The sequence below is a fragment of the Panthera onca genome, chromosome D3 (assembly GCF_046562875.1).
Source record: "Panthera onca isolate mPanOnc1 chromosome D3, mPanOnc1 haplotype 2, whole genome shotgun sequence".
NCBI lineage: Eukaryota > Metazoa > Chordata > Mammalia > Carnivora > Felidae > Panthera > Panthera onca.
Window position 1 is genome coordinate 82052735 of NC_138350.1, and position 26766 is coordinate 82079500.

A 26766-nucleotide genomic window follows, 5' to 3' on the forward strand; every position below is an offset into this window, starting at 1 on the left:
CCTGGAATTCAAAGAGATCACATGTCTAGACATGACCCCCTCCCACCATTTCATTTGGTCATTTCAAGGCTAGTTTGATTCACTTTTACTGGCTATGCTGTCATCACCTGTCACAAACTGAAGCCACCAACTTGTATTCTGTGTCTCTCCACAATTGTGTCAGCCATCCATTGCGACTTAACCAATTACCCCCCAAATGGACTACTTTAAACAACAGTTTTTCTTTAGGTCATGACTTTGTGGGTGAGCAATTTGGTGGGGGGTTAGCAGAGTGATTTTTCTGCTGGTCTTAAGTAAGCTCATCTAAGTGGTGAGCTCCTGGTCAGCTTGGTGGCTTCTCTATGGAGGTGGCTGTCTGTCTGCTGGGACAACAAGAGGGGAAATGTGGCTCGCATCATCCAACAGCTAACCTGGATTTATTCCAAGAACGGCAAGAACAGAAGCTGCAGGGTCGCAGCGCCAATGTCTAGAATTGGCTCATCACTGCTGCCACGTTATATTCATCAGAGCAACACAGGCCAGTCCAGATTTGAGCAGTGAGTGGGAAACACACATATGTACACACGCACACGAAAAGAAAGGAGCTATAAAACATTGTGGACGCTGGCAAAGTAGAAAAAAGATTTTGAGTCCCAGCTGTGCTCCAGAGAGACTCAGCTCAAAAAATCTTCACGGTGCACATAGAAGGAATGGTGGAAGTAAGAATCTCAGGTCAGCTGACGTCTACTCTCGCCTTCTCTCCTGTGTCAGCTTTGCTCACAAAATAATTGCGTGGATCAAAATAAATCAGTATTTGCCACCGTTTGGTAAAGGCTCCCAGGAAAACACGAGCTAAACTGCCTTTGGGTCATAATCTGGGTTCAGCTTGCCTGAAAATGCGTGAGACCCTTCTGTAGGGCGTCCCTTGGTATCCTCAGTCGTGCATGCTGGGAAATAGAGACCTCTGCCTGGGCTGTTGCGTGAACCAGGTGTTAGATGCCGGGCAGGAATGTAGTCTTTTGCAAAGGCTTGTTTCCTGTTTTCTGCTTATGAAAATCAAAACAGTCTAGTAAATTCACAGTAGGAGGTTCTGGTACACAGAACCCTGTGCCTTCCCAGAGAGATCTCTACATCCTAATCTCCGGAACCTGTGAATAGTTTATATTACAAAAGGAATTTTGCAGATGGGATTAAATTAAGGAACTCAGGATGGGGAGATTATCCTGGATTATCTCCTTGGGCTCAATGTAATCACAAGGTCTTTATATGAGGGATGCAGGGAGAGTCAGAGTCAGAAAAGAGATGTGATAACAGAACCAGAGAAAGAAGTGATACGTTTTAAAGATGGAAGAAGGCAGGCGTGGTGGGGGGGGGGGGGGAGGCGCGTGCACCTGGGTGGCTCAGTCTGTGAAGCGTCCGACTTTGGCTCAGGTCATGCTCTCACCGTTGTGGGTTCGAGCCCCACGTGGGGCTCTGTGCTGACAGCTCAGAGCCTGGAGCCTGCTTCGGATTCTGGGTCTCCCTCTCCCTCTGCCCCTCCCCGAGGCCTTGAGAAGGAACACATCCCCTGCCAATACCTTGATTTAGACTTCTGCACTCCAAAGTGGTAAAACAATACTTTGATGTCTTTTAAGCCGCTAAATTTATGGTGGTTTGTTACTGCAGTAGTGGGAAATTAACACATATGTCGAATGGAGCATTTCTGTGAGTGGAAAAGCTAATCCAGACAATAACATAAAAGAGGAAGCAAGACATTAACTAGTCTGGGTAATTCCTGATTTAGGCATTCTGTGCTCAAGTTGAAATAATGTACAATGGCAGTGCACATTTTGGTGATAACAGCCCTCACTTTCTCTCACTCAAATCTCACCCACCCCCCAGTATGGACTGCTTGTTTCCAACGTCAGTTTTATAGGATTTCTCTCCCTTTCTTCCTTTTGTCATCATCCTGAGATTAACTCCTACTACTTTTGTGTGTTTGTTTTAGATGATCTGATTTATACTTCCAGTTCATTCTGCTTTTCTTTCTTAGTCTGTGGGAACAAAGACACTGGAGCCACCCTGTGTGATTAGGAGCAAGAAAGTCAATCTGTCTTGACTCAGTTCTAGATTTGTTAAAAAGATCTGTTAGAAGCTGTATTATCTTGTGAGAATCAATGATGTTAATAATGCTGTTAAACACTTAGCATGATAACTTGCATATGGTAAGGCTATATAAATGTGTTGTATTTTTATTTCTTTTATTATTTTATAAATTATTTTTTAGAGAGAGCATGAGTGCAGGAAAGAGGCAGAGGGAGGGAGGGAGGGAGGGAGAGAGAGAGAGAGAAAATCTTAATTAGGCTCCACACTCAGAGCAGAGCCTGACATGGGACTCGATCCCATGACCCTGGGATCATGATCTGAGCCAAAATCAACCAACTGAGCCATCAAGGCGCCCCATCAATGTGTATGGTTAATGGGGAATACATCGAGCAGCTTACAGTTCTACCTCTTTGTGGATTAGTTCAACTAAAAATCTGAAATGTATGTGCATTTAACTGATTGTCTCAGATTTTTTTAAGTTACAGAATGGAGATGTGTTATGATGCCTGCTTGAATTATCTCTTTTTTTTTCATATCAAGATTAAGATATGTTAATTTAATTACTCACAGAAGTCAAAAGACATCTGTTTGGCTAGATAATGGAGATAGTTACTCCCGATATGTATGTCTTTATTTTATTCCTAATGGGTTGACATAACTTAATGTTTCGGGCTTAAACATTTCTGCAATTATTCGTAAGATCTTTGGTGGGGTACCAATTTACCTATAGAGTACCAAAAATTTTCTGTGTAGTAATAATAGTATATTAGCAAAATGTGAATATTTGTATCAAGTACCTGATAAAGAGCTGCGTTAAAGTATAATTTTTTGAAAAGATAATAATTCTCCTAGAAACACAAACTGGACATGGTGGTATCTCATAATCTTTTTTTGCTTAGTCTAAATTTGCTTATACTTATTTTGTGACATTTCAGATTATTTGTCCTTAAATATTTTTAATGCATCAACATAATGGATCCAAGTATATAATCATATAACAACTTGAAACCTGTGTTTCCCTTCTCTTATCCTCTATAAAAAAAAAAAGAAAGTACTCTATTGTCCAAATCTGAACATAGGTTTTATGATTCACAAAAGTTTTCAAGGCAAATAAAACCTTCAGAAGATGCTAAAATCACTTGCACCTGTCAGCAAAAATTGCACTGGACAAATTTAAACAGCTTAAGACAGACTTCAAGGATATTGCAGTAGGAGAAGGAGACCATAATTCAGTCTAAACTCAAGTCAGAGGAGGGCGCCTGTGTGGCTCAGTAGGTTGAGTGTCTGACCTGATTTCGGCTCAGGTCATGATCTCAGTCTTGAGATTGAGTCCCATGCTGAGCATGGTGCCTGCTTGAGATTCTCTCTCTCCCTCTGCCTTCCTCCCACTCCCATGCACACTTACTTTCTCTCGCTCTCTAAAAAAAAATTTTTTTTAATAATAATAAACTCAAGTCAGGTGAGAAAGAGGGCTACCGAGTTAGAATTTAGTATCTATGAAGAGAGATAACATTTGTCTGTCCTGATTGGCTTTACCCAAAAGAAAAGTAGATTTTCTTGTACCTTTATGACAGGGGGTAGTTTTACAACTTGGAGTAAGGCTTAGACTGAAGGTTGGCTCCTACCCTCCACAGCAGCCAGCAGCTAGAGGGTCGGTCTTCCTTGATAATGACATTTCAAAGAGATGGCTCCCCATTTCTTGAGGAAGACATTTCTGGGCTGTAAAAATGGCAAGTTTTTTTTTTTTTTTAATTTACCTCTCAAAGGGGCAGAGAATGGGCTTATGATACAAGCTGTCTAAGAAAAGGGCTGTCAGGGGCCAAAGTCAGGAAGAAGCCTACCTAAATTTAGGCAAGTGGGAAATATGAAGGCCTCCTTGGGCACAACCCAAGAAAGGGTGAAAATAAAGGCAATAATGCAGTTGCACATGATAAAGGTGTGTTTTGCTTTTGAAAAGTACTTGGGGGGAGTAACTTTAGAACTCTCATCATTGTATTTAAATGCTATTTAAATTTATCCTTGCTGAGAGACCTTTTTCAAGGTTGTAGGCCATTTTTAAGGTTTTGGACAGTAGGTTTATTTGAAATCATTGTAAAGGGAAAATTGTGAGTGGGGTTATTTTTCCATAGGTATGGCTTCATTTAGGCCCACTTACTAAAGGGAGACAAAAGGTTTCTGTTGGTTTGATCAACAAGTAGGGAGGATATTGAATACAAAACAATATGCTTTGATCCAAAAGACGGCTGGAATCTCCAGAGAAAGAAGTGTTTTACAAATGACAGTCTTCGTGCTTTTGCACAAAATCAACATTAAATATAAGACACTAAATATATAGACAGGGGGACATACACACACACACACACACACACACACACACACACACACACACACGCTCTAATCAGCTCTTATGACACCACTCCATGTTTAGAAGAGCAGAAAGAGAACAATCTGCAAAGGAAAAGGTTAACCTGGGGGGTGCCTTGGTGGCTCAGTTGGTAAAGTGTCCGACTCTCGATTTCAGCTCCGGTTGTGATCTCATGAAACATGAGATGTCATGAGACCGTGAAGCCCTGCGTCAGCACAGCCTGGTTGGGATCCTCTCTCCCTCTCGCTCTGCCCCTCTCCTCTGCACGCATTGGTGTGTGCATGCACACGTTCTCTCTCTCAAAATAAATGAATGTTTTAAAAATATTTTTTAATGTTAATTTATTTTTGGAGAGAGAGACAGAGTGTGAGTGGGGGAGGCGCAGAGAGAGAGGGAGACACAGAATCCAAAGCAGGCTCCGGGCTCTGAGCTGTCAGCACAGAGTCCGACGCGGGACTCGAACCCATGAACCACGAGATCGTGACCTGAGCCGAAATCAGACGCTCAACCGACCGAGCCACCCAGGCACCCCAATAAATATTTTTTAAAAAGAAGAGTTTAATATGAATCAATTCCTAAACATCAACTTCTGCGTTGCTCAAAAGAACAAGAGCTAAAAGGAGGCCGTTGAGCTTAATGAGAGCACCTTTGGCTATAGACCAGTAGCCAAACTATATGGAAAAGAAGAATGTAGTGCATTGATTTTATTAAATGAATTCATGATTATGTTTTAACTTAGGTTCTACTATTAAAAATGCTAAAAATGGCAGGGGGAAACTATGGAGACCCCACTCTATATGATATATTTTTTTTAAAATCCAAGCCACCATATTATAAAGTGATTTTACTGAAGGTGTAGGTGTCATGGGGGTGTCCTCTTCCAGAAGAGGAAGGCATGGTCTTAACTTTCATTGGATTTGCTCATAATCTAGCAGGAAATAATGGCACTAAGAATGATAATGACCAAGTGAATATTTGTACAGCGATTACTCAGTGTCGGGCAGTGTTCTACGTATTTTAAAGCAAGGAATACTTTATAGCAAACCTGTGAGGTCGGCGATGTAAGCAGGTGCCTAAATTTGATAATGCCATACAATACGAAGCCCTAATTGCTCTTCAAGCCTGCTTTTTGTAGCAGGAAGGGAATAGGTGGTGGGTGGACATGGCCTTGAGTTCACATAATGTGCCTGCCCTTCTACACATGTAACTTTACACTTCCATTGTAACTCCCTGCTGTTTGGTTTTCACATCAATTAATAATACCAGCCTTGCATCGTTTTCAATGTACGTTAAAAATGTGTATAAAACTTCTTGTTCATGGTTAGCCTTCAACATAAGGTTTATTATGTGTTAGGTACGGGGATTCTGGGAACACTCATAAAAGAAAAGGTGATCACGAGTATCCTTGAGATTTCAATAAGAGAAACAGAAGACAAAATTATGTGGGAAAGAAGGGCCAGCAGGCGATACGAACTGGAAGACGAAGTGTGATGCTCGTAGTGAATAGTTCATTTTAATTGTAGTAAAAAGGATGGGAGAAAGAAGGGTGAGCACCTAGTCTGGAAAAATAAGCTTATTCTGTTGGGCTCCCTAGATCAGTGGTTGACAAACAACTGCCTGTCTGCTATTGTACAGCTCCAGAGCCCAGGGTGGTTTTGTGTTTTTAAAATGATGGAGAAATCAGGAAAGACGGATGTTGTGTGATACTTGAAGGTTATATAAAATGTAAATTTCATTGCCTGCAAATGAAGCGTTATTGGCTCACGGCCACACTAATTCATTTGCAGGGGGCAGAGAATGCATACCCTGCAAAGCCTAATTATTTAGTATTATTTCCTTACAGGAAAAAGGTTGTTCACCTCTGCCGCAGTTATACTGCTTAGTGTTTAATTACGCTTTTTATTTTCATTCCCGTATAGTTAACACGTAACATAGTGTCATATTAGTTTCAGGTGTACAGCCGGCTGATGGGACAGTTCCGCACATTCGTCCATGCTTGTCAAGATGAGTGCACTTTTCAAGCCTTCATCCCCTTCGCCAGTATCACCACCCCCACCCCACCTGCGCTCTGCTAACCATCAGTTTGTTCTCTGCAGTTTTTTTCTTTTTAATCCTGAAGTTTCTCATCTCTGATGGCAAAAACAAACAAACAAACAAAAAAAACAGCCCTATTTTATAGTCTAGGAGATAAGATACCCAATAAGCTGCTTCTTTCTCTTGGTGTCTCTGACATACAGGTCACTTGACAGATGAAAGAGCAGCTTCTACAGGTCCCAGATATGTCTCTATGACATCACTGGTTTGGGTCTACATGATTTCCATTTGAACTCAGGTTCTCATTAATCCCACATCTTGCTTGCTATTGTGGGCGACAGCATGAACAGTGTTTTGGTTTGATTTCCAGTGACATACGGTCTCCAGTGATATGTAGCTTCTAAGATCGAACATAATCTCTTCAGACATTACCTTCATCTCCTTCCTTTTACTTTGCCTTTCCTCACCTGTTGCTTTAACATTTCTTTCCCCAAGTAAAACCCTGTTCGTTAAATCTAATAGTTACGGAATATGTTGCTTATATAGAAATCAATAAGAAAAAGAAATAGGAATCAAAATTCTGTTGCAAAAGCTTTTTCTTCTATGTGTTTAACAACTCTGTCTGTTACCCCACACCTCTCTTTGAAAAGTATTGTCTGGCTTATTCTGATTTGCTCTGAAAATCATTTTGTGTAGCAATTCTTTTGTCTGTAATCTTGATTCATAGCCTTTCATATGAATTCTTTTATTGCTCTATTTTCATAATAGCTCTCAGGCAACCAATCATCATGTGTGATACTGTGTTTCATTATGATTCAGTGGCATCCAGATGTCTGTATCTCATGTTGTTGCCTTTTAGACAGATTAAAAAAAAAAGTTGCTATAAAATAATTGCATTCATTTGTGTGGTAGATTTTAAATTATTGTTTCATATATCAGTCACACTTTTCCTTGAATACAGAAATACTTGTTACCTCTTTTGATAAACCTGAATGAATATCTTAAAAGTTGTGGTTTTGAATTGATTTAAAAGGAGATGATAAACAGGATTTTTAAAACACATTCTACATACACAGATACATATTATATAAAAATAAGATTCCTCTCATCATTTGTCAGTTCTATAAGTAATAGAAGCACAAAGTAAACAGGTTAATATCTGAGCTGTTTGTGCATATGTTTACGGTCTCTAAGTAAATGCATTTAGGTACATATTTTTTTTTTTATTCTCAGCAGTACCCAAATTAAATAGTGGATTATATGTATGGTGACAAGACCGTGTTAATGCAAAGATCAGGCTTCTTACAAGAGGGTTTGCATCACAATTACCCAGTGAGCCTTTTGAAAATGCGTATGGTTGGGCTTCATCCTGGATCTGCTGAATCAAAATTTTCATTGAAGGAGCCACACGTGTGTCAGAAAATTCCTCTGGGTAGTCCTAAGTCTCACATTTGATTGAGAATTATCGAGCCAGAAATATTTTTAGGTAATAGACAAAAAAGGCAGCCTCATAAAAAATATCACTGAATTTGCTAATAAGGACTTGTTTAGAGCACTGTCATGTGCCCCTGAATTTTCACATGAAACTTCAGAAAAAATTAAAACTGCATTTTCCTGTAGCAATTCTAAGAATTTTTTTTTCCTGTGGTAGAATACCAATATACCTGATTGTTCCTTCCCCTCACCCCCTACTTTGGCCATCGGGATTCTCTGTGGCCAAGTGTCCTGGCTATCTGTGGTCTAGTTGTTTTCTAATCCAACAAGAATTTATTGAGCCCCTTCTATGTACTGAATTCATAATAGGCACTGGGAATGCTAGTAATTAACAAAACAGTCTGGAGCTTACAGTCGATTGGATGAGACCGATGTGAGGCCAGTAAATAGTTCAGTAAGTTCTCCTTTATCTAGATATTGTAAACCTATTTTGAGAATTGATCTATATATTTTTTTCTCGATATTAACCAGAGATGAGCCATGGAATCTTTTCATGTAATATATGTCTGCAAATACACATGAATGTTTGTATATTTTGTACGTACATGGGTTTATGTGTGTATGTGTATTATGTTTTGTCTAAGCGTGTGTAGATGTATATATATGTATATATATTCTGTACATCATATATACATATATGTGTATATATATACTTTCAGTGTGTGTTTATATGTGCATCTCCTAATTTATATTTATAAAAAATTTTTTTTAACGTTTATTTATTTTTGAGACAGAGAGAGACAGAGCATGAACGGGGGAGGGGCAGAGAGAGAGGGAGACACAGAATCGGAAGCAGGCTCCAGGCTCTGAGCCATCAGCCCAGAGCCCGATGCAGGGCTCGAACTCACAGACCGCGAGATCGTGACCTGAGCCAAAGTCGGCTCCTTAACCGACTGAGCCACCCAGGCGCCCCTAATTTATATTTATATGACTACATTGTTGTTTTTTTTTTTAGCATCACACCTTTTGGGATGGTTGGAATGTATGAATACCTTCATGTATGTAACACTTATGTGCCCACGTACATAATAGATGAAGTTGGATTATAATTCGCAACATTACGTTTTTGCCCCTTTTCATAATACTTTTCCTGTGACATAACCATTAAGTAAAAACGAGAGTTACATGTATCATGTGTTATATTTCATACCATGCCTTTACTTTTTTACACCATTATTTTTGTCTTATTGAACGTAAGTGATATTTGGGGACAGCTTTTCAGTGGTGAGACTGAGATCGAAAGTCATTAAACTCTGAGGCTCTGTATCCCTCGAAGAAAGAGCATTTTATTGTCACAAAAAACTTCAGCATGTTGTGTGCGGCATTCTTTTTTGTTTTCCCCCCACAGATGGTGCGTTTCTAGGACAGCATTTAATTGCCCTTACAACTTTTTAAAGCTGCCAAATGGTTTAACTTGGGTCACTATTTTTGAGGAACGCGTTCGCATGTTAATCCTCTAGGAAAGTTACAGAATGGAGGTTCTGGAATATAACTCTCCACCATCAAATACAGAGACACAGTGTGCACTGGTAGAGGGATTGTGGAGAAAGAAACAATGCGTGCTTCGTCGAGAACTGGCTGTGTTTTCAGACGGCACAAACTCAACGTACCACCTATCCTGTGTGGCTGGCTCCCTTTGGAGCATCCGTAAAAGCTCAGGACTGGAATGGAGTCCCTGAAATCAATAAAGATGACCTTTTAAATAATAAATTCAGTGGAAAGTTGTATTTTTCTTTCTTTTTAGTGTGCACCCCTGGATAGTGCAGCTAAATTACATGGTTGAAGAAAATTATATTGATATCCCTGTTGGAAAGATTTTTCAATCTTATCAGTTGTCTTTCAAATAATATTCAAAAGACTTGCATTTGCCAGCGGAGTGGATTAAGTTAGCTGAAAAGCACTTACCATTGTCTGTGAGCCAGAAAAGCAGCAAGGAGTCTGATTGGCATTATTATTTATTATTTGTGAATGCTGATGGTGCATTTTCGTGGCGGAGTCCTTTCTATGCGTACTGACATTCATAAATGAAAAGGCTCTGCTTAGCTGACTATTTAATTGGTAATTTAATTTTCCTAATAACTTTCTTTACAGGACCTGGATTTTGAAGCCAAAACAAGTTACACACTCCGGATAGAAGCTGCAAACAAAGATGCCGACCCTCGCTTTCTGAGCTTGGGTCCCTTCAGCGACACGACCACAGTGAAAATAATCGTGGAAGATGTGGATGAGCCCCCTGTGTTTTCCTCACCCTTGTACCCCATGGAGGTATCAGAGGCTACCCAAGTTGGGAATATCATTGGCACCGTCGCGGCTCATGACCCAGATTCTTCCAACAGCCCTGTGAGGTAAAAGCTCATTGCTCTCCTTTTATGCGATTTTACAAGAGTGTGCTTTGCTCACAGTTCATGTCTCTGCGTTACGATGCTTTTGGTTCATGGCAGATGAAGACCAGTTTTGTATATATATTGAGCCATAGAGGCAGAAGGAACCAGGATCAGAGCGGTGCAACATTTTACTAATTTAAAAATGTTTCACCTGATTATCTGGGGCCATTATTATGTAGCAATAATTTTTAGGCATCCGTTATCATCCACAAGCCATAGCTGATGTTCCTATTCAACCAATTATCCTGAGCTCTTTCAAAGCAAACCGTGTTCAAAGATGAAGTGATGCGTGTCCTAGTTATGGGATATATGCATATATTAGAAAACTAATTTTATAAAAAATTTAAATTAGGGATTGACTTTCAATAGATCATTTTCTCATATTGGCCTGTTTGGTTAGCATGTATTTGTTTATTATTTCCACTTATAAAAAGTATAACTGTATCTGTATCTAAGGACTGTTTTAAAGTGTTTTATCAATAGTCCTGTATCGAGACTAGACACACGGTTCTAAGCAACTGATCTCTTCGCAACTAACAAAATGATGATAGGTAAGCACGTCAAAATACCATGATATCCAATTTCGCACTTTTTACATAAAACTTACAACCTATGATCTACATGTATGGTTTTGTGTATGCATGTGTTAGCATGTGTGTGCATACGATACATTATGTCTTTTTAGATAAATGTTATAAAGACGATATATTTGAAATGTCTTTGTATTGCATGTCTTAATGTGGGTTCACTAGTAAAGTTTCTCAATGTGACCTTTTGGATTTTGACTACAAAAACGTAAAGGTATAAAGTACAAAAATCACTCAGTATTTTATATATATTCAACTAATAAGCTAACCACATTTAGATTTAACTGCTATCTGGCAATGGTGAAAGCTTTGAGCTGACTTCTGAGCTAAGTCTGGACATTGACTGTAAACTGTCACGAAAAATATCCGTAATTTAGACGATGATTATTGTTAAGAAAAGCTTATAATCTTTTACCTCCCTAAAATAATAAGCTAAAATAATAAGCTTATTTAGGGATATAGATATGGTAACACACACACACACACACCCCACTCTCCTTTCCTTCTCTCTTGTCTGACATTAATATCATAGTCTAGTGAAGAATTTATTTAAAATAATTGTTCAAAAATGAAGTCAGACTTGGCATCCCCCTATCTATACGATAAAGTCAGGCTATATGGACGGCTATATTATTTTGAACACAGTGATCACAAACCATCTCTAGGAATATAATCTTCCGTGCAATAGAACATTCGGAAGTCGCAAATGTAGCAGGTAGAACACGCCTTCCCCTTCTGCCTAAAACAGCCCATCCTTCGTTGTCAGAACAGTTTCCTAACTTAAGCTCAGCTGCATCCACCAAATCCCGTTGACTTGCACACACTTGAACTTGGGTTTGCTATAGCATCACATCTCCTACTGACACACGTAAGTCTCCTTCCCTTAGGAACAGTCAGACACAGCATGATTGTAGGCACAGATCAGCTACTCAGAACAGTCAGACTTCTGCTTAAACCATTCAATGGGAAGAAAGAGAATGCTTTCATGACGTTAGGGGTGTAAAAGAAGAGACACATATATATCACGATTCGGGCCTTGAGTGAGAGGAGTCAAGGAAAATTGATAGATTGCATTGCGTTTTTATCTTGTTTCTTTCTTATTTTTCCTTTACTCGTTTGCTTGTATGTCATCCTGTTAAAGCCTTGCCACACAAACATTTTACTTTTTATAGTACTTTATTTGAAAAAAATGCAGTATTATAATTTGGGGAGGAAGGAAGAGTAGGGCTAGGAGGGTAGTGACCTGAGGTAGAGATGAAGTGACCTCCAGGTTTACTCCCTGAAGTACAGAGAGAGAAAGGGTCAGAAGGTGAACTCTGTTGGTTTTGAACGTACAGATCTCTGTGGCTTTCGTCAATGAAAGAGGCTGGCCAGGAATTTATTTTGACCTCATTTTCTTTTTCTTAAGACTAATGAAGGTGGCCTGAAAGTTCAGCTTAGTGCTATCTTATATCAGTTTTTGAACAACTAAGTCTCACAACTAAAGAGGACCGCCTTTGTTCAAAGTGGACTAAAATGTTGTTGTGTGTATTTTTTTTTTTTTGCTTTTGTAGAATTCATGTCGTTACTTAATATTTTTCAGAAAATTGTAATGTTTATTTTTGAGAGACAGAGTGTGAGCAGGGGAGGGGCAGAGAAAGAGGGAGACACAGAATCTGAAGCAGGATCCAGGCTCTGAGCTGTCAGCACAGAGCCTGATGCGGGTCCTGACTTCGTGAACCGCAAGATCGTGACCTGAGCCAAAGTCAGATGCTAAACTGACTGGACCACGCAGGTGCCCCTGACTTAATATTTAACACTAGTACTTTTGAAGCATTTTTACGCTATTTTTTTATAAGGTCAGTTCACATCCATAGCTGATTTTTTTTTTTTTTCTGCATCTGTCTTTCATATCCATTTGTGATATCCACCTTTGAAAGGCCAGGCTCCTCCTATCAGATTCTAGTTTGATGAATAGGTGTTCACTGATGTGCATTCTCTAGAAGACTAGTTCTCTTCTCAGCACTGATATTTGCTGAGTTACCTAGGGGATGCACTTAGTCTCCTAAGTTCCCATATACCTAGTAAAAAGGAAAAGTAAACCCTATCCCTGCCTTCTCCCAAGTTCTTTGAAGATTAATAAAGGGAAAGTAACCAATGATTTCAAACTGAGAATCATGACTTAAGCATTAGAAAGCATTATCATGATACATTGCTATTATTATAGTTTGTTGTGTTTCCCTGCCATCTTTATTTCAAGGTCAATAAGCCAATGAAAGGAGACATACTCTACAGGCAACCGTATTGGCAGTCTGTAGTGAAGTTTATTTGGTATTCACATAGGTTCCAGTACACAGACAATATTACATAGTTTAATGGACATGAACACGTGTTTGCATTGGGCGCTCGGGTACCTATCCAAATGTAAGTCCTCCTTCAGCAAATGCCACTGGTTGGGTAGATGTCACAGTCTTCTGAGATCTTAGGAAAAGTGAATTTCCAGATTGAGTTAGAACCCGAAGCGTCTTAGAGTTGTGAACCTTGTGCTCACACCTTTAGAAATGGTGTGGTTCTTAGAGGAGTGGAAGAGTAGTATTTGTTTTATTGTAACTGCTTGAAATGAGGCCGATAGTGTTTGAATTGTAAAACAGGATGGGAAACTGGATACTTCGCATTTAAATTTATTGACAGGTTTGTAGCGTAATACTAAAATCTAGCATAGGCTACTTATATTTGGGATGTTTACCAATATGTGGGGTATGAGACTAGAATTCTAGAAGGAAACACATTCACTTTCCTCCAAAAAGACAGAATTGAGAGCCTTGTCTCATATGATCCCTTCCTTGCTCAGCACTTTTTATTTTTACCTACCTCTGGCACCAGCCAAAGCGATGAGTAACTCTTCTCTGTGCATATGCCCTTTCTTTAAAAGAGGACTGGGCATCTACATCACGATAAAGCATTTTGACCATCTAGAAGTATAGTAGCGATAGGTGGAAAGGTTAAATGAACTCTAAGCACGGTACTTAGCCAGAATATAACACCATCGTGAAATGTCATATCTTCCTTGTAGCTTGCCTAGCATTCAGATAGGGCACCTCCCCCATCATGTCATGTATACATTGTTTTCCTCTTCCCATATAGAAACTAGAAGCCCAAAATGCAAATTAGGTGATAGTTAAGATTACTTAGCCAGAAGAAAAAAAAGGAAGAAGAAGAAGAGGCTTTTTTGAAAGCAAAAGTAGATCATTGAGGTCCAGCATATACCTGGCTCTTTATGTTTTATGTAGTTGCTTACTGTTTCATGTAAATTTTGTCCCAGAATGCCAAATATCAGGGTTTATCTGTTGAATTTGGAAGGACAGGTCACGTTCTGATTTTGATCATCTTTCTGAATGTTAGAAACTTCGCTTCTGCGCGTCTCGTCAACGAGACGGGAGACACTAGGAGAGCAGCCTAGAGCCTAGAACACTCTTCACCCTTCATGTCAGCACTTGGAGACCAAAGCACTGCATCAGCATACATTTATTGAGAACCTGCTTTGTGCACAGTGCTGGGGAGAATACTGACAGGAAAAACAAAGATGAATAAAACATTTCCTCTGACCTCCAGGAACTTCCAATCCGGTTGAAGAAATAAGATCCCATAAACGTTAAACAAAATGAGGGGGGAAAGTGTCAGAGCAAATCATGAGATAAATTGTAGTCACTCTGAGCTGACTGGACAGGAGACTTCGTTTGAAGGAGTGATCGTGTAAGCAAGGCCTTGAGGGATGGCAGAATTTGGACAGACCACGAAAACGTTATGCAAAGTCTGTTTATGTTTTATTTAGTTACATCTTAAGAGTCGAGTGCTGTTTTATGAAATCAGAAGTACTTCTCTAGGCAGCACAAACAGCCCGAAATCCCTATGCTAAAAATAGCCAATGGATTGAAACATGATATCATCACAAATAAGATTAGATGTGAAGGGGGGGGGGGGTCATAAAAATTAATGGGGATTGTTTTCAGCATTTCTAACAAGTTAAATACAGAACTACATTTGGACTTATGTTCAAGGATTCTAAGGTAATATTACTTACCTGCAGGCACTTTTGGCATTCCTGGTATTTTATGTTCTCAGATAAAAGGTGATAAAATAGTATCAGATATTACATTATGTAGTGTGACTAGTATGAACGCATTTGGGATGTTTGAATAATTCAGTGTGCAGGGTTTTTTTTTTAAAGTAGCCTGTATACATGCATATATTTGTACATATTATTTTAATCTAAATTATTTGGTAGTATCTTATTTTGTAAGAAACTTAGCCAGTAACATAGAGGAAAAATAGTGGTTCATGTGCAAAGTAGCAGAAATCTATTCCATCGGGAAAATATGAGCTTTAATGTCAAAATGCTGCCCAATTGAATATAACTATCACTAAAAATGAAAAAAAAAAGTTCACATATGGTGGAGATAAAAAAAAGTGTTTTTATTATACTAGCGTATTTAATATCCAGAGATAATTTTCAAAATGTGAGTAGAAATTCCTAATATACGTGATCAATTTTTCCATCTTTTATCATATTGCCCTAGAATTAGAACTCTGCTTGGAGTTCTGAGTTAGCTTTTGGAAGACTGCAGGTAATGAATTTATTGAAGATTACATTTCTCTTGATTTGTCCCTTATATTATTTTCCACATTTAAAATGCTTATTGAAAAGTGTGATGAATAGAAGAATACTAAATCCATAATGTGTTTTGGTGTGAGTCTTAGGGAACTATCCATGAGGAAGAAAGATTAAGGAGCTATACTTACACTGAACTGTACTCTTAGCATTGTTTAGTTGCAATAATAGAAATTGGCCATAGATAACTGAAAAAAAGGACTTATTGAAGTAATTGGGGATAGCTCACAGAATTAAAGAAAACGTTGCATAGCCAGTACTCTGAAAACAGAAGACTAAGGTTTTTCTAGAAATATGACCAGCAAGAATGAGCAGATAGTCTTTTGAGGATGGGGCAGTGGGGTGAACCCGTGCCAACCCTGTTCTTTTCTCGTGGCCCTCTGTTTAAGGTTCACGTTTCTTGGAAAGTTTTTTGGCCTGTCTTAGGACGTGTGCCCCGTCTCTTACCCAGGAAGTTCTGGGCATCTTGATTGTGAGTACCATCAAGATTGCATGAGATTGGGAAGGTTTAAATCTCCAAGGAGAATCGAGTTGCCGTTATCAGCAGGGGGTGAGAGTACAAAGAGTAGCATCTCTAAGTGCTGAACTCAGTAGTTTATTTTGAAGAAATTTCTTGTTAAAGTCCTGTAAGGCAAGCATTATCATTCCTGTGTTATAATACATCTGCCTCCTGGTCACACAGTTAGAAAATGTGGTTCCAGGATTTTAGCAAGGTCTGTATGAGAAGCTGCCCACTCCTTACAGCAGTACACACACATGCACACACACACACAACACACACACACACACAGGCACACAGAGGCACCCACCCACACATGCATTTCTTAAGATCTCAACTCGAATGACTCAGCTGTTTCTGTGTTCAGAATTGTTCGTGTATATTTATCACATTATCTTTTGCCATTTGGGGAGTAGCGGTGATACATTTGTGTTAATCTAGCTCACTCACCCACACGTCCTCTTTGTGAGTGTTCACATGCATCTCAGTAGCTGGGCGATAAGAATGCTGCTGGAGAAGAACATTTCGATTGATCTCCATAGCTTCTCAAACAGCAGCCATGGTAATAACAGGCGTTTATTAAGGAATTCTTTTCATTGCAGATGTACAGAGCGCCGAGCGTATACAGATGATTAGATGAGTTCCCAACCCTCTTGTTATCTAGCTGGAAAGAGGTGGTACACAAAATCTTACTTAAAAAAGCAAATGTTAAATCTGGAAATGATAAACCATCTTGTAAAACTGTCTCATTTTGCAGCGAAAGAAACAGAACAGTATAAATAGTGATTCGAGAGCCCAAATGAGTACAGGAGGGCAGTGGCAGGGTCGGGGCCATAAATCGTGTCCTTTATTTCCTTGCGTGTGATTTGTGGTGGGGAGCACCAGGTTCACAGATCCTAACTACTGCAGGGTTTCTTAAAAAGGCATAACTTGTAAATTGTTTTTGCTTTGGTTTTTGCTTTTAGTTTAAAATATTTGTTTTGAAAAAAGTTGTAAGATCTAGAGAACAGAGAGATCCAAATATGTGTCCTCCCAACTGTTCCCTACATTAAACATTAAGGGATTTTAGTGACAGCCTGTATTCTTTATACAAACCAAGAAAGGCCCATTATGGATTATATGCGTGTATCATATTTTTAAAACAGAGTGGCTTTAATGAACTAAACTTCAGAGATGTTGCTTTGACTATGAATTGTTCTTTTTTTTTTTTTTTCTTGGCAATATACTATAGGAACAGCCTTGATTTCCCAGTACCGAGTGCCCTAATTTTTTGTTTGATCCTTGGGAAATTAGAGTTACAAAAATATGCAGTGACTCTCTGTGATAATGTAGGATAATTGCTAAGATCAGATCAGACACTTAGAAAATTTTGGAGATCTCTGTTTCAACTCACTTATTAATAAATTTGGGCTGAGGGATTAAATTACTGGTAGTCCCTCCAGGCAGTCAGATCAAGCTTGGTGCTAATATCCTAGGGTGTCCTGACTTCGAATCCTGGGGTCCCACAGTCACATCACATCATACTACATTATTTTTTAAAGACTTTTCCAAAATTATTACTGGCGTGATTTAACAGAAACTTGATGCTGGGGGCGGGGCATGGGTCGAAATGAAGAACACTCTTGGGTTGGCAAAAATCCATAACACGTTAGCTTTTAGGTTTAAATCTTGCTGCTTTCTGATGTTGTTCTTGGGCTTTCTTTCTGAAACCGGTACCCATTTTCTTCAAAATGATGTATGGCAGGACCCTGTCCCATGAGCCTTCCTTTTCCTCCCAAATAAATCAACCACATTTTCTGATTTGCTCTTCTCCACAAGCAAAGCCCCAAACCTCTGAGGCCTGGGGGTCTCTGATTTGAGGCAGGAATGCAATTCTCCAGGATGGCAATTAAGTCCCATGCATCCAAAGCCAGGAAAATGGAGATGAGTTAGAGCAGAAGTCAAGACAGCTCCTCTGTGCTTGCTCTACATCTGGCGCCTTAGAGAGGCCCTGATTGGGGGGGGAAAATTCTTTCTCTTTTATGTAATTGGAAAGGCTTGCTGCTTTAATGCTAGAGGACTGTCTTCAAGGAATCATAGGACTAAAATAATTGGAAAGGCGGAAACACGGAGTACAGGAGGACCAACATGAGGAAAGACATCAGAAATGGAGAGACACTTGGCCTTTTAATTAATCCGTTAACATCAGTTTGACTGGCTTAGGGTTTTAGATAAGAGAGCATTGGGAAAAAGCAAAAAGAAGCTGAATCGTAAAGTTGTAAGTGACAGGGACTAAAAGCTCGTTTATGGGTAATGTGGTACATAATGGACAGGTGGCTCAGATGACACGGTTCTGAATCTTGTCTCCATCAACAACCAACTGTGAGATGTTAGTATCTAATTCTGAAATACCACCATAATAGTACCTGCTTGCCCTTGTTTGAAATTGTGCTTGGCTAGTTGCAACAAAGCTTAACACTAATGACTTACTAATGAGAAGTCTGGAGCTATGCACCCAAGGACTGACAATTTGGCAGTATAATGTCATCAAGGGCCTTGGCTTCTCATGCCAAGCACTCATCACCTCCTATTTACAAGATGGTTTTTGGACCTCTTCCATTGTGTGCGTGTCCCAGGTGAGACGGAGGGGAAGGGGCGGACATCAAATGCAAGCTGAATTATCAGCTCTTTCCTATCGTCTGTAGGGGTTTTTCAGTCATGCTCGACTCAACTTTCTTCATCTCATTTGCTAAAATGTTAATATAAGGAGATTGACACTGCATCAGCATGGAAGACTAGTAATCCCAGTTGTTCAGCTGAACACATGGCTGCGTCTAACAAAAGCAAGGTTCTATTAATAAGAATGAAGGGTAAATGAATATTAGACATGTAAGTAGAAGTCTTTGTTACACATGACCCTTCACAGTTGAGGATTCAGAGAAAAACGTCAACTCTGCTTTAAATACTCAGCTCGTTCCGAAAACGGGAAAGTTACGAAGAACTGATAGTTTTGGGGAAAGGCCGCTGGATCTGCTTTAAATCTACTGAATTTGAGTTCAAGACATTGCAGGAGTCTGGAGCAGTTCACAGCTCTCAAGAAAAGGACTGAGGCTGGACAGTGAGATTTCAAGCTGCCTGCCTAATAAATGGATAGAGCAGAAGCTTTAACTGTGGCAGATCACAGAAGTGATCTCTTTCATTGGTTCCTCCAACATGCATTGAAAGAGGCCAAGTTTTCTTAGGCTGTCATTTGCAGAGAGTAGAGGGATCATCGTGAGTCCAAACACCACTAACAGCATGAGGAGATGCACTGACATTCACTTCAGTTTGTGATTAGAGAAACAACCTATCCCCTTCCTTTCTGTTCAGCCTCTAATTGACTCGGGCCATCGAACATCTCAGGACCTTGGCCCGTGGGTCCAGACCTGTACAAGGTGCTCCTCTGAACTTCTTTAGGCTCTTCCTTTTCTTTTGGCTCAGTCAGTCCTCCTGAGAGACATCTGGCACCTCTCACTTAAAAAATGCCCATGTAATCATTACTTCTCTTGATTGAGGGGCTGCTTTTCTTAGGTAACTTTATATCGTAGTGAATGTCTCCTATATAAAATCTAGGTTTTTGTATGCCTGGAAGGACTGGTTGAAAATAAGGAACCCCTTTAAAAGAATTAACATTTATTTATTTTTGAGAGACAGAGACAGAGCATGAGCAGGGGAGGGGCAGAGAGAGAGGAGACACAGAATCCGAAGCAGCTCCAGGCTCCAAGCTGTCAGCACAGAGCCTGATGCGGGGCTCGAACCCACAAACCGTGAGATCATCACCTGAGCCGAAGTCGGATACTCAACCTACTGAGCCACCCAGGCGCCCCTGAAAATAAGAAACCCCTTTAATCCTCAGTGATCCCAAGTCCTTGTGATGAAGAAGTATGACCACCACCCGGAGTGTTCTGGACAACCCGTGTCCTCTGTGTCCTTGCCAAGACCTTCAATCTCAAGCCAACAGCTCATTCTTTCCCCACATCTGCTCTGACTCCCTCCGCCTTAGCCTCGGAGAGCAATTTGTTCGTTTTCTCCTAATACGTTGATAAGGAGTAAAATAATGCAGAATCTAGGCTACAGTGTATGGCCATTGGAACTGCTTGTACTTGGAAGTTGCTGAGAAGCTGGATGCAAGAGTAAGTGAGAAAAACAAAGTCACTGACCAGTTCTAGATTTTCTGATCGAACATTCAAGTGACTGGTGGTGTCATTTACCCGGAGGAGAAAGAGTAGGGGAAGTAGGGGCTTGGGAGACTGTAGCAGTTACAACATCACTTGGGACATGTTACATCTCAGTTCATGTCGTCTATCCATGTGGTGACATTAAGCAGGCAATTCAATATATAAGTCTAGTGGGCCAAGAGGATTTTATGTGAATTTTGGAGTAATCAAAAATACACAAGTTATTTAAGCCATGGGACTGTATAAATTTGCAAAGGAAAAGAGTTTTATATAAAGAACATAAGAGGACCTGCAGGAGAGTTTTCAGATTTTAAGTAAAGGGCAGTCATGAAGAGGAAGGTGAAGCACAAACACACACACAAACACACACAGGCACACAATATCTTCTGTATCTATTCATCAGTCAATGGATCTTTGGACTCTTCCCATAATTTGGCCATTGTTGACAATGTTGCTGGAAACGTCAGGGTTCATGTGCCCCTTTGAATCAGTGATTTTGTATCCCTTGGGTAAATACCTAGTAGTGCAATTGCTGGACTGTAGCGTAGTTGTGCTTTTAACTTTTTGAGGAACCTCCTTACTGTTTTCCAGTGTGGCTGCATCAGTTTGCATTTCCGTCAATAGTGTAAGTGGGTTCCCCTTTCTCCACATCTTGCCTGTTGTTTCCTGAGCTGTTAATTTTAGCTAATCTGACAGGTGTGAGGTGGTATCTCATTGTGGTTTTGATTTGGGTTTCCCTGATGACGAGTGATGTTGAGCATCTTTTCACGGGTCTGCTAGCAATCTGGGTATCTGCTTTGGAAAAATGCCTACTCATGCCTTGTGCCTGTTTCAGTTTCTTGGTCTTCTTACCTCCAGTGATCTGTTTTTCTGCCTTGATTTAGTCCTAGATTCTCACGAACATACTTGTGACTTGTCAGCTCTCGTATATACGCTACTGTTGAAAATCTACCTCGAGGATCTTAATCTTTGTCCACTACTTTCCACTTTAGAAATTCCGCATCCTGAAAGAGATTTATAATGTACCGATGCAATAAGAATCTTGTCAAATCAGTCTATCTTATTTCCTTCGTTCTTCCTTACCAACTTATAGATCATGGGCCTTCCTTATTATCACTCTTATGTACATGCCCCTGTTGTCCATACCCACCCCCCCGTCCATTGTCCGTGACCAGTTAAAATAACCCTATGCTCTTTATGCGCCTTTATGACAACAGAGCAAGACAGACACATAGAATGACTGGTTTCATATTAAATTGATGAACATAAATCTCAAAGTATCAATCCACAATGCTTAGCTCTTCTATTATACATTCCCTGGTCTCTGCGTGTGTATTTATATTTATTTATATTTCTGTCTCTTCTAAAAAAAAAATGACTACTCTTCTCAAAGTACCTTCACCCCTTTGCTCTCTCAGCTGATAATCTTGTTTCATATGCCATCAAGAAAATAGAAATCATCAGAAAATAAGTTCCTAACATTCTCAGTACCCAAACACCTACTATTGCTGGACAAAGACGATATTTGTTGGGTTGCGGTTAATTTTCTAATATTTTCTGATGCCTCCTCTTTCCTTGCTATGTGTCTAGCATTTTGTGATACATCAGACTGGAAGTAGATGATTCTATTTAATAATAGTGTTGGAGAACTATGGAAACATAGAATACTTTCTTAAATTGGGTATGCGTTTATCTGTTGGTTTTGTCTGTTTTTAAATGAGATCCCTTTACTCAACTAGAATGACTTGGGGGTGGCATTTAAAGACAGTCATTAATGGGAGGTGGGTGAATTTTGTATACAGAACAAATAACAGCATAATGGATTAAGAACGCAGGTAGAACATTTTTCACTCATATTTGGATAGCAGATATTTTGAGAAAATGCTCCTATACACCAAAATATTCATGTAATTTTAGGGGTTCTACCTTGAAACTTCTCTATGGAATCCTGGTCAAGATCCTGAGGGATTTTTTTTAAGTTTGGGGGGTTAAGATCTGGCTGGAGTTGTCAAGACCAAAGGTCTATGTGAATGGTCAGGATGTCTGTGTATATTTCATTTTAGAGGGACCTATAACCATGGCAGGGGCTACTAAGTCTATCGTAAGTGATTTGGGGGGAACTAACATAATAATAAAATAAATTTGAAGCTTATAATATCAAATCTGCTGTGAAGAGAACTGTACTAGGGTGTTTATTTTTTACTGACAGAAAATCAAAAAGATTACTGACAAGAACTTATGAACCAAGTATGACTTTGGTGAAGTTTTAAGCTAAGCGTGTGTTTGTACTAATATGACAGACTGTGGCGTCAGCAGGATTTGATGAGTGGCCGTGTAATTAATGAAATAAATCTAGCAAATGGTAATCAAACATAAATATTGAAGTGTTTTTCTTCTTTTTTAATGTTGCGTTAGGTATTCAATTGACAGAAACACAGACTTGGAGAGATATTTCAATATCGATGCCAACAGTGGAGTTATTACAACCGCCAAATCTTTGGATCGAGAGACAAATGCTGTTCATAATATCACAGTTCTTGCAATGGAGAGCCGTAAGTTGCAAGGTTTAGTATTCAGTTAGGATGGGGGACACTGAGAGTGGAGAGTGGGTTGTCACGAGGTTATCATTTCTACTTGAGTCATATTACGTGCTTATTCAAGCTAAGCAAAACTTTGAAAATCCTTAATTTCCAGCTGTGAAATAAATTTATATTCATTAGCTTTATTTTCTAATGCTCAGAAAGTTAATGAAAAGAGAGGACTATAAAATAATGGGCCTGAGTTACCTGCAGAGGATTTCTTGTTGCTTTGTAGTCGTATTTCATAAGCTACATTTATGCTGATACAGAGTTGGGCCAGTAGCTTCCAGAAAGTAGTAGGTTGATCTCTAGCCAAGACACTCAGATTTGCATATTAATGTCGAACTCATTTGAGTCTCTGATAAGAAAGACATCGACATAATGCGCACTTCTATGTTATGCATATTATGTACATATATATGTGTACATTATATACGTGTAGTCCTACACACCTGAGCTCTAGCTTCAAAGAACATTGAAATTCATGGTTTGTCATTCTTTCAATGATTTTCTTATCAAGGACTAAAAAAATGCATATACTGTACGTATATATGATGCTTGGATCAAATTTTCTGTTGCTCTCTTTGAAGTCTACAGTGTTAAGTTTCTAGATTTCTTTCAAAGTTTGGTCATTTTCTTACTAGGGTCATGCTTTAGAGAGGCCAACCCTTTTGATTGATCCTAATTATTTTTAATAGGACTTTCTTGAGTTAAATGGCAATGGAATAACAGCTTTACTCTGAGTAAATGATAAGACATTTTCCTCTTTATTAGAGAATCCGTCTCAAGTTGGAAGAGGCTATGTGGCCATTACTATACTCGACATCAATGACAATGCCCCTGAATTTGCTATGGACTATGAAACCACCGTGTGTGAAAATGCCCAGCCAGGGCAGGTGAGAGCTTTCAGAACACCAGCCTCCTAGCTTGTGATTTCTTTTAAAATATCCAGCAGCCGTTGCCCTTGAAATTCTGTCAGCTTTAAGATAAAATATAGTCAGCATGTCTCAGCAAAACTAACACTTTGATGTGTAGTATAAACTAATATTGAAGGAACTTTAAAATTCTGGTTTAATGGGGATGATGAAATTTCTCAGGAAGAAAGATAAACATTGTAAAAGCCATGGTAAATGGTTGAGGGCTTTGACTCCTTTAAGAAGTCTAGCATATTAAGCTTGATTGAGCTGTTCCCCACTTTACACAGCAGGGCGTAAGTACCTTGAACTTCAAAGAATTAAGCGTAGTTTAATCTCGGTCTGGTTTGTTCTACTCATCCATTTTGTTCAGTGTTTTGTAATGTTTACGGGGATGGTGTCATCCGTTGGTACAGCTTATGTCTCAGGTTCACAAAAGTAAATTCAAACACAGCGTTTGAAAAGGACACGGCTTGTTTTTCAGAGCCCTTTTTAGATTGAGTTCATATTAGCTTATCTGCTCCTTCCTTCCAGAAGGATGGTGTTTATTATAAGGTATAGAATTGCTCTTCTCTGTCACAGAAAACAAAGCCGAGCACAACAACATATTTTCATGTTTTACTTCTCCGTCCCTAGGTTATCCAGAAGATCAGTGCCGTTGATAAAGATGAGCCATCCAATGGACACCAGTTTTATTTCAGCTTAACGACTGACGCAACAAATAACCACAACTTTTCATTGAAAGATAACAAAGGTAAGGGATTATTATGGTCACCAGTGGAGGCAGCAGGTACAAACTCTCTAAACAACTACTATTTCTTGCTCAGGGATCCTGATTGTGGAATACATATACATACACATATACCTACACATACAAGGACATTAATTAAAGGGCAGTGAGTGGAGTGCCTGGGTGGCTCGGCCAGTTAAGCACCCAACTCTTGAATTCGACTCAGATCACGATCTCACAGTTTTGTGAGTTTGAGCCCCAGTGGCACAGGGCCTGCTTGCGATTCTCTCTGCCCTTTCCCCGCTCGTGCTGTCTCTCTCTCTCAAATAAACTCTTAAGGAGCTCGTTGCCCTTAAATTTTTTTTTTAAGTAATTTTTATCTGTGGATTTGCTGTCATTAAGAAGCAGCTAAATCACTTCCGGCCAAAATCCAAATCAGGGAAAAGGCAGGTCCACCTTTCTCTTTAGTCCTAGACATTTGAGGGGCCAGCGAAATGTATCAATAAAGCTATCCTGTATAGGCATAACTGACACGTTAGGAAAATAATTGGTATTTCCAATCTGATTTCAACATAAATCGATTTTGACCTAATACCTTCAATAGCAACATCAGTTATTCCTTTATTTTTACATAAAAGTAGTCCATGCAGATAATTAAAAGATCTACTCCTCATGCAAGGAAATATAAAAAAAGAATTTCCTGTCATCCTCAATCTCATTTCTTTGCGTCAGAGGTGAACACTCTTACCAGTTCCCTAAGGGTCATTATAGAAACATACTTACAGAGGCCTGTAAGTATATTCTGATTTTTCTTAAATAAATAAATATATATACGATATTTATATTTTATAAATATATACAGACTTACAGGCATATATAATTATATATAAACAACTTATGTAGACAATTATATATATATACATATAAAATTATAGACATATACACAACATATAGACGATTATAAGAACTTTTAAGGGAAGCAGAAGACCATTCTGTTGTCTAATTTTGAATCTATTCACAGGTGATTTCATTCAAGGTATTTATTTTAACAGAAGGGTATTTGCAACTGATATATCGAGAAGAATATTCCCCCACCAATACAGAAGATGTATTTCTTTCAGCTTGAATATGTGAATCAGGCTTCAGGAACAAAAAAAACAAAAAAACAAAACGTAGAAACAGATTTGCTAGTCAAACAGTGGCTCATCTAAAATGACTTAGAAGGTGGGCATTATACCTCCATCCTGTTTAGCGCAGAAAATCCAAGTTTGACCTCAAAACTTCAATCTTAAAATATTTTTCCTGATTCCATCCTCTGCTTAAATGAGAACACTATCTTGTCCCTTCTGTAACATAAAAGGAAGAACATTCTCTATGTGGGTAATCCCAAACTCTCTGGCTTAATCATATTTGCAAGGGACAGTTCTCAGCACTTGGATTCACCCAGCACAAATGCAGAGAGGGGAATTTATGACCTTTCCAAGAAGAGAGTATCTCCCCCATGTGTCATCATCATGTAGTGCCATGATTTTTGGACAGTAAACGCACACTTGAAAGACTTCCCTAAGTCAAGCCCAGAGCGTCCTAGCATGAACCATGTAAGAATTAGGAGATTAGTTCTTATATTGGCTTCCATCAAACTGCATAGAGAACATCACACATCTTATGATATCTTTCCTGAGCACAGGGCTCCCTTCTCATGTATTGGGCATTTTTGCACGTGTTCCTTGATTCGGCGTGTGTGTGCGCGTGCACAAGTGTGCTCTCTGATGCCAGGCATGTCAGATTAACAACGTTCAGCAACTCTGAAACAACTTTGTGTATCACATCATGAATACATACATCTGAGTGGTTGAGAGGCCAAGAAACAGACGTCGCGTTACTATTAAGTGTATAGAGAAACATACTGAAAACAATATCCTTCAGCGGCATGTGTGGGTTTTTAATGAACACCTCAAATTCACGTTTTAAAACAGAAGATTCGTTTACATAAAAACTTACCGGATGGAATCCAAAAAGCAAACAGTTTCTCTTGCCATATTTGTAATTGCAGGATATATGATTTCTTTGGTCTCCTGTGAGCTTGTTTGGTGCTATTTGGATAGAATAGATTTCAGCTTGCTCTTTCACTAGAGCATTGTTAATTCTTAGATAACATTGGATAAATGTCTTTGTGATAGCTTGGAAAGGAGATACAATATTAAAGTACACTGGATGAAACTAGCATCCTATTTTCCTTTATGTGTTAATTGCTGTAAGTTTAAAGGACCAC

At 39.2% G+C, this 26766-nt stretch overlaps 1 protein-coding gene across 1 annotated transcript in view; it reads left to right on the top strand.

Moving 5' to 3' along the window:
* Positions 1-26766, top strand: part of CDH7 (cadherin 7) — a 108809-nt gene that overhangs the window by 62891 nt on the left and 19152 nt on the right. The window contains exons 6-9 of the mRNA XM_060614051.3: positions 10049-10302; positions 22687-22823; positions 23625-23746; positions 24401-24518. Coding sequence (XP_060470034.1) covers positions 10049-10302; positions 22687-22823; positions 23625-23746; positions 24401-24518 — 631 coding nt within the window. The remainder of the gene's footprint in view (positions 1-10048; positions 10303-22686; positions 22824-23624; positions 23747-24400; positions 24519-26766) is intronic.